General features: G+C 48.8%; 1 protein-coding gene across 2 annotated transcripts in view; it reads left to right on the top strand.

Annotated features, from left to right (window-relative positions):
* Positions 1-3,787: 3,787 nt before the first annotated feature.
* The window catches only part of JAZF1 (JAZF zinc finger 1), a 340,087-nt gene continuing 334,880 nt past the window's right edge, over positions 3,788-8,994 (top strand). The window contains exon 1 of one of the 2 annotated variants that reach the window (XM_042968799.1): positions 3,788-3,987. In XM_042968799.1, coding sequence (XP_042824733.1) covers positions 3,873-3,987 — 115 coding nt within the window. In that variant the 5' untranslated portion in view covers positions 3,788-3,872. The remainder of the gene's footprint in view (positions 3,988-8,994) is intronic. The other variant, XM_042968820.1, reaches the window with a different exon arrangement.

The raw sequence follows: 8,994 nt of genomic DNA, 5'->3' as shown, positions 1-8,994 counted from the left end.
GACGCTTAACCAACAGAGCCACCGAGGCGCCCCTGCCATTTTTAGTGATCATAAACTGGCATGAGTTGAAGAAGACCTGAGCTCATGATCTGTTTAGTCTATGTAGTGGTGGCAGTAAAAGGAATGCCTCAATCCACTTATGAGCTTGTTTACATCCAGTGGACCTGAAAAGCAACTTAAAAGGGACCTGGGGAATGACCCAGAAAACCCGAGGAAGCTAGAATCGAAGGCAGTATGGAGAGTTCGATTTAAAACACAACCCGATGTTCATAGGCATCCTCTTGTCATGCTAACAGATGTCCACTCAGGGCACGGGAAGTATACGGTTTTGATCAGAATATCCCTAAATTAACTGATTCGCGTATGTGGAGGCCAATTATTTGAAGCACGATTCCCTGGTGGCTTCACTTGGCTCCGTTAGACCAATGGATTGACACTTTGCTGGCAGCTGTATCAGCCCGTGGACCATGGCCGTGCTGGATTGAGGGAGACTGCTACTGGATCCCATATCATTTGTAATACCAAGCTACGTGGCCACGAAATTCATACTTTGGGCCTATGCGTTGGGGGGCACAGTGCCCTGGGGAAAAGCAAAGGGTGTGCAAGAAGAAGGACTTAAAAACCCAGGGAAGTCTTCTGGCCATAGCCACTATCCCATCCAACTCCTCAGTTCTCTCACTCTCCCTCTCCTTTGAAATATTTTTGCCACTCAAATCAGGCAGACAAATATTTTTTTGTAAATGTAGAGGTTTATCAGCCATCGCTTTGTCTTGGATATAACTAAGGTTGAAATGTTTATTCTCTATATTTTTATAGCCTAGTGTTGACTTTATCTGAGGGGACACCCTTAAAACAAACACACTTATTTTTCAAGTTAAAAAAAAATTTTTTTTTTTTAAGTAAGCTCTAGGCCCAGCATGGGGCTTGAACTCGTGACCCCCCCCAGATCAAGAGTCATATGCTTTACTGACTAAGCCAGCCAGGCACCCCCAAAATAAACACTTTTACTTATTTACTTATTTTTTTTTTTATTTAAAAAGTTTATTTATTTTGAGATATTGAAAACCGGAGAGGAAGGGGCAGAGAGAGAGGGGGACAGAGGATCTGAAGCAGTCTCAGCACTGACAGCAGAGAACCCAATGCCGGGCTCGAACTCACAAACTGTGAGATTATGACCTGAGCCAAAGTTGGATGCTTAACTAACTAAGTCACCCAGGCACCCCTAAAGTAAACACTTTTAAATGTAAGTACATAATGTAAGCAAGCTACTGTAATTTTTTTAAAGTTTGCCTGTGGTCACTGTATCTTTGTTCTTTTATTGTCTGTTGATGCCTTACTGAATGCACTTTGAATACAGAGAGGAAACTGTGTGAGCCTGGGGAGAACTCACTCCATGTCCTTGACCTCAATATACCATATCTATAGTATCAGTGGGCCTGAGAGACAGAGTATGTTCCCAGCTCTAATAGCTCATGATCATGTATCTAATATAAAGGCCAGAAATAACCTAGAGTGCGCCGATTTAAAACAAAATTATGAGCAGAATGTCACATAAGCAGAGCTTCAGTGCATATAAAAAGAATGAATAGAGTGGACTATAAATAATATGAATAATGGCCTAAGGTAAAAAAAAAATTAAATCTTAAAAAGTAAAAATTTGATTTATGTTATTTTGGCTCATTTCATTAAAAAAAAAAAAACACCTCTATTTGTTAAGTGTGGCCTATCACTTGGTGCACTCGTGAAATGCAGCCTCCTTACTTCCTTGTCTTTTACCTGCACATTTCAGGCACTTTCCACCTCTGAACTCTCTCGCCCGGAGTTAATAATTCCACACGGAGTGTTTTTTTTCTCCAGAGGACAGAGTCGCTACTTCTCCGAAGCTCTTGATACTTCCTAGATCCTGCATGGTGGTGGTGCCTAACACTTATCTCTAGAGGGAAGCTGGCAGCAGTTTGGGTGCCAACTTTGCATTGCGCTGCCCTCCCTGTCCTGTTACTTGATGTGGTGTGTGCCTGCCAGATATTCTGCCTGCTCTCAGCCTGAGGCCTTCCCAGACTGGGCCGCTGAATGCAAGCCACAGCTGCCAAAATTCTAATTCAAGATCTAGAATTCTAACTCCTGCTCTTTAGACCCTTGTCTGGCCCTGGCTCCGGTATCCAGCCAACCGGGTCGCTGGCTCATTATCAGGCCCACCCAGGCCTTGCCCCCACCCGCCAATGGGCCCAGCGAACCATTCTTGGCACCAGACTGAACTTCAATGACACGACTGCCCCAGCCTCATGCAACCCAACTCTCATCTCAGCACAAGTCTGTCACCTTGTGAGCTGGGCAAGAAGGAATGGGAGAAGAGGAGATGCTACGGATGAGGGAACCGATCGTCCCCAACTGCTATGACTGTTTGTTTGTAAAACTTTTGTGGTGCCTTTACTCTAAAAACTCAATTGAAAAGTTAACAATCTTACTGTTAGCGATAACACTGGAGATGAATACAGTTTAGGGAGAGGGGAATACTATTTCTGTGTGTGTCTGCACCAGAGATAAGTGAAATTTTCCTAAGAAAGAAAAAGTGCTAAATTCAGTATACCTGTATTAATTTAAAAATGCACTGTTGGGTCATAGATTGCCGCTAAATGTGTAATGTTCTTTAGGCACCTGGAAAAGTGCCATCGGAAATCACACGCTTTGCAGGTAAAAATATGAGTGCAATGGGGTGGGGTGGGGTAGGGACGAGAAAGGAACCAATTCTTAGCAAAATGCAGGTTTTCAGGGAAGCTACCATATTCAACTTAAGTGCTTCACTGGTCAACATTATGGTTTAAATGCTCACAGGACGGTGTAATCAAGATTGATTGCAGGAGTCTTTTCTCTTTCAGATGAAGAGTAAATATGTCCCTTGACCCTGACTTTACTCCTAGCCTTAACCACTGTGCTGTTCTTTCTGCTGAAGAGTCTTGCTTCCAGGGTGACAGATGGGTCAATTCCCAGAACTGAGCTGGGACAGTGGGGTGCTGTAATTTGGGAAAATGAAATCATTTTAGTTTTTGTCTTCCCAAAAGGAGCAGGGAGTGTAACAAACGTGGTACATATGTAAAACACGGGCGATGCACTTGACAATCAAGAAATCTATTTTGAAATTTAAATAAAGCTAAGGTTTTCTTTTGGCCTAGAGGGAAATTTCATTAAAATCAATTAGTTCGTACAAACCTCCAGAGAAAATGACTTACAAAAAAAAAAAAAGGTTTAAGGAGTAAGGTGCACACAATTACCTTTCCTGGGTCCCCTGTGAATGTCAGTGTCACACCTAGACAGGTGGCCAAGTGCAAACAAATGTCCCCGAGTGGGGCCTGGGTAGCTCCCTGACTTCTCATCGCGGGGATGCGTGTGTAATTAATAGATGTGTATATATCACGAATGTAATATACATAACCAAGGAAGCTCCAAACAGATTGCACGTATTACCAACTGCGAAGGGCAGGCCGAGAGAGATAAAGTTGGTGGCAGGAGCTCGCAGGTGAGGCCTCAGTCCAGGAACCGAGGTTGGGGCCGCACAGCTGTTGCCGCGCGCCCTGGTCCCTCCTCCCAGCTGCAGCGGCCTCACCCCCCACCCCCACCCTCCCCCCGCCGCTCCCGACGCCGCCGCCGCCGCCACCGCCTCCCCTCTGCCTCCCGGTCTCTCTACGCTCTCCTTCCATCGCCTTAGCCCCCTCTCCCTCCGTCCCGTTCTCTCCGCTCCCCTCACCCCGCCTCTCTCCCCCTCCCCCAGCCCCTCCTCTCCTCACCCCACCCTGCCTCCCTCCCTCCCTCCCTCCCTCCGCCCGCCGGCCCGGCGCTCGCAGAGCCGACACCAGGGGGGCTCTCGATGTAGCACCATGACAGGCATCGCCGCCGCCTCCTTCTTCTCCAATACCTGCCGATTCGGGGGCTGCGGACTCCACTTCCCCACCCTGGCCGACCTCATCGAGCACATCGAGGACAACCACATCGGTAAATGGCCCGGGGGTGGGCGGGGGTGCCCGGCGCGCGGAAACTCCTGCCCAGGCGAGAACCCCAGAATGGCCAGGGGTGGCCAGGAGGGAGGCAGGCGGCGGCGGGGCGGGAGGGTGTGTGCAAGCCCGGGGCGTGGGGGTGACGGGATGCGGAGGCGCGAGGTGCCTGGGTCGGGGGGGGGAGGGAGCGGGGAGCGGGCTCGGGTGGGGGAGGGGGGCGGGCGCCCCGAGGTGCCGGGGCCGGCGGGCGGCCGGGCTGGGGGATTCCGAGGGGCGTGCGCGCCGGCGGTGAAGTGGTGGGAGTGGGGGTGCGCCGCGGCGGGGGCTGCGGGAGGAGGGACCGGGCGGCGGGGAGATGCGGCGGCGGGGCCGGGCGCCGGGGGAGGGGGCGCGGGGCGGAGGGCGCGGCTGGGCCGGGCGGCCGGCGCTGGGCTGGGGCGCGGAGTTAGTTGGCCCGGTGGTCCGGGCGGCCCGAGGCGCCGGGGGCGGCGGGGGGGCGGGCGCTGCACGCCGCCCGCCGCTTCCGCCCCGGCTCGAGCTGTCAGGGCTCGGCGGCGGCTGCAGCCGCTGGGAGGTGGGAGCGGGGGGGCGGGGGTGGCTCCACCGCGGCAGCCATTCCGCTTCCTCCTCCCGCCGCCGCCGCCACTGCGTCCTGTCAGCGCGGGTTGCTAGGTGTGGTGCGTCGGGAGGGGGCGGGAGCCGGCGGCCGCGGGCGGAGGACGCCGCTCAAGCCCTCTCTCCCGGCGCCGCGGGGCTCGCTCGGCCCCGCCGGGGACGCGGGCCTGGGGGCCCTGGGCACCCGCCCCTGCCCTGGCCTGGCGCGGACGCCGGGGCGCTGCGGGCTGAGGTCCCGGGGGCGCCGGCGGGCCGCGCCCAACGCCCCAGGCCGGGCGGCCCCGGAGGCCCCTGCGGCTGTGTGTGCTGGAGAGCAATCCCCCGGGGCCGCGGCAGGGCATTTAAATGTGCCCCGGCTCTGAGATTTGCCTTTCAAATGGTGCTAGGCCCGAGGTGCGCTGGCTACGCCCGGGATCCGTGGCGGCGGCGGCCTGCGCAGCGCCCGGGGCGTGGGGGACTCGGTGGCCGCGGGGGAGGGGGCCCCCCGCGGGCAGGCCGCTTCCCTTCCTGCCCAGGACCCCGGGGCCCTTCAACAAGTCCTTGAATTCGCAGAAGTCCTTGCACGCATTTCCGTACTCCTATCCGGAGTCCCTGCGAGGGGAGATGGGTCGGGCTCATCTGGCTCCGGCGGTCCAGCCACCTGCAGAAGGTGTGGCTGGCGCCCACGAATTGTCCCGTGTGGGCTGGAAGATGAGGGGACCGCGTGATGCCCCATCGGGGCTGTCTGATCCGGAGAACCTGTAAATTAACCCCAGAAAGCCCTTTCCAAATGAATGCTGTGGATTCAGCCATGTGGATGCAACTCACGTTCCTACAAAGTTGTGAGAATAAATCACGACTGCTGTGTTTATTTATGCACGAATAAAATGAGGCCGAGCCTTATGCTCTTTTGCTTGGTATAGTGCTTTCTCTTTGCACACAGTGGTGCTTAATAAGGGTTGAATGCTAGTTTAGCATAGGAAAAGAGGGGCAGGGGCTTCCGGAATGGGGAATAATCATTGAAAATGTCTACCGAATGTCTTTAAAGAGATAATCCTGATGAGTAATTGTCCAGGTTTTGAAACTTACAAAGTTTTAAAACATCCACATGATAGTTAACGCCATTTCCTCCGATGGAGGTGTGAGATTAGGCAAGTTTTGGTAGTCTTAAAAGCAGGAGTTTAACAAATTTGCTGATTCATAGCATGATTAAATAGTCATAACCGCAGGTACTTTAAGGATAAATCAGATTTTTCATGATGAGCAGTTCAAAATAATAGTAACACTTAAGTAATGCAAAGTTCCAATAGTAATTTTGTCAGTTAATTTACTTCCCTTGCTTTAATAATACATAGAAAACAATATACATAAGAAATATACATTATATAAATATATAAATAAATAATATTGCCCCACTTAGGGCTGTCATTGCATATCCCATTCACTTTCGCTAAGAGTTATTTCAGGATAAACTGTAATTAAGGTGAGTAATTAAATTTTTCCCACATTGCCTGCCTGCTTGGACTAGCTGGTTAAAAGAAAATATAAGTTTAAAATGTATTAAAGGCGGTTTTCCTTCTTGAGGATTTAGCTTGTAATCAATTAGAAGATGGTTTTAAATGGTTGGTAGATCAAAAAAGCTTTTTAAGTTTGCAGAAATTGTTGTTAGTATTGGGTAAACATTTTCCCAGAGGGCTAAAGGTTCTGTAAAGTTTTCTGAAACTCAGCTTTTAAGGGCCCTCCCCAAAGGGCTAGTTCTTTTCTCTTAATGAAAATATTGAAGAATTAAATTTATAACAATAGTTGTGACTTAGGCACACTGTGTGGCAAGACTACCCATGACTGTACTTTGGAATTAGTTTAAAACCAGCCAACTTTATGGAAAGTAAATGCTAAAATGAACAAACACTTGAAATTCCCTGAATGAAGAGATGAACTTCAACTGTTGGGTGCCTCTATTGAGGAGAGGCCTCTTAGGGGGCTTTCAAAAACAGCCCTATATGCGCAAGTAAGAACTGACCTCAGGAAGAATAAAAACAACCTGATTAGTAGGCAGTGTCACATAAATACACTTGATGAAGGGTCTTGAGTGCAGATATAGCAGACCAAGCATTTAGTGAAAGCTCTGTGTGTATTGTTAAGTGGTATTTATTGTTTGCGGTTTGGGCTATAAGTTTTTGGAGGCAGATGTTTATTTTTCCTGATTGACTTACTGATTTCTCGGCCTTGTTACTGAGTGGCCACATTAAAAAGATGCTTGAAAGGACTATTAAAAGATCTATGTTAATATTATCCTTCATTTTTGCACGGAGCTTGTAGTTAGCGATCATGAGTGTACTAGAAATATGTTCAGGTAGTAGTTCCATTTTGGGGACCTTTCTGAGTTATTACTATCTAAGCACTAGTCAAAATTCTTAAGCAATAATGCAATGAAGACTCATGGGACTGTGGCGTGTTTCTCGCTTGACAGATTTTTCAAGGCCTTCAGTGCCCGAGGCCCATAGTTTTCATTAAAATTGTATTTTTTAATTCAGATTAATTAAGTGCATTAAGTTTAGAATAGCTGTCACTGTTCTGTTACATATGTACACGTAGCTCCTATTTTTAACCATTTTCCTGTACCCATAGGAAAAAGGATTTGGGGCTATGTAGAGCCACGGGAAGTGTGATTTTTCACCGTCCTCTGTCTTAGCTCTCTTCTTCCTGGAGGAGTGCAGCACCTGTGTTCCAGAGTTTGTCCTTGCCTTTTTTTTTTTTTTAAATTTTTTTCAATGTTTTTATTTATTTTTGAAGGAGAGAGAGAGAGAGCATGAGTGGGGGAGGAGCAGAGAGAGTGGGAGACACAGAATTGGAAGCAGGCTCCAGGCTCTGAGCTGTCAGCACAGAGTCCGATGCGGGGCTCGAACCCACAAACTGTGAGATCATGACCTGAGCCGAAGCTGGACGCTCAACCGACTGAGCCACCCAGGCACCCCTGTCCTTGCCTTTCATCGCTAGGTTGGTCCTGGAGCACCTGTCTCTGTGTACAACCCCCATATCCCAGCTGAAGCCCTCCCCTCAAATTGCCTAGAAATCCCATAGCCCTGCAATTGTGAAGTGTTTCTCTATCAGCTTGCTCTCAATTCATTCATAGCCCAGCTCTGTTTCCTGGAGACGGGAAAAGCTGATCAAGATTTGTTTGCTTCTTACTGTGAGTAGGTACTTGAGTTTGTAGGAACACTCTTGACGTGCACATCCTGGATAGGTGAAGCTGAACTGGTAGCTAGGAATCTCAGAAACACCAAGGGCACTATTAGCACTGAAGGTCAATGTCACAGACTCATGAAATGCCTGCTCTGTCCATGCATCCCAGTGCAGAGAAATCTTTTGGCTTTTGGTTTCAGAAAGGCAAGTATTTAATCATCCTTACTAGATTAAAAAAAAAAATGTTTATTTATTTTGAGAGAGAGAGAGAGAGAGAGAGAGAGAGAGCATGCCAAGTGGGGGGAGGGGGGGGCGGCAGGGCACAGAGAGAGGAGACACAGAATCCCAGCAGCACAGAGCCCTATGTGGGACTCGATGTCGCAAACTGTGAGATCATGACCTGACCCAAAACCAAGAGTTGGACGCTTAACCAACTGAGCCACCTAGACGTCCCCATTCTTACTAAATTTGATTATTTGGTATATTTGTAAACGTTCTTCTGCATTTTGAATTTATTTATGTCATAATATTTAGCATCTGTTTTGTACCAGGCACAGTTCTAGGCTCTTGGTATTTTTTGGTGGCAAAGATCCTTTGGGGAGTTTATTTTCTAGTGGTGGGAGATAGTAAGCAATCAGCAGAAGAATAAGTTAAGTAGGATGTTGGAAGGTGGTTAGTAGGATGGAAAAGAGAAAGAGCAGGCTAAGGTGGATTGAGAGGAGGAATTGTTAGCATTTTTAATTGGCTGGTCAGGACAGGCTTCACTGAGAACGAGAAGCTAAGAGGTAAGCCAAAACCTTGCCAGAAGGGAGGAAGTTAGCCATGAGGACACAAGGGGAACATCAAGGTCTAGGCGGAGGGAACAGACAGTGTAAAGGCCCTGAGGCAGACCACACCTCTTAAACTGTAACAGAGAAATCTGACCCAATTCAGTTATTCTTGTGATGGTACTAAACTAGCGGCTCATTTAGAACTTTCCTCAGGTGTTAGGAGCCTCAGCTTTGCTGTTGTTGACTCAGATTTTTCTGTAGAGGCCCCATTAGGAGATGAAATATTGTTGACCTAGTGACTCACTGTAGCTATGACTTGGTGGTTCTTGACCCTGAAATGTCAGCAGGTTTCTTGTGAGTTTCTACTTGTTAGTTTCCTCATTTCCAAAACCAAGGTAAAAAAAATCTATGCTGCTTCATGTCAGATAGTAGATTTGTAAACCATCTAATTAGTAGAG

The sequence above is a fragment of the Panthera tigris genome, chromosome A2 (genome assembly GCF_018350195.1).
Source record: "Panthera tigris isolate Pti1 chromosome A2, P.tigris_Pti1_mat1.1, whole genome shotgun sequence".
NCBI lineage: Eukaryota > Metazoa > Chordata > Mammalia > Carnivora > Felidae > Panthera > Panthera tigris.
This window is presented reverse-complemented; position numbering and strand designations above follow the sequence as displayed.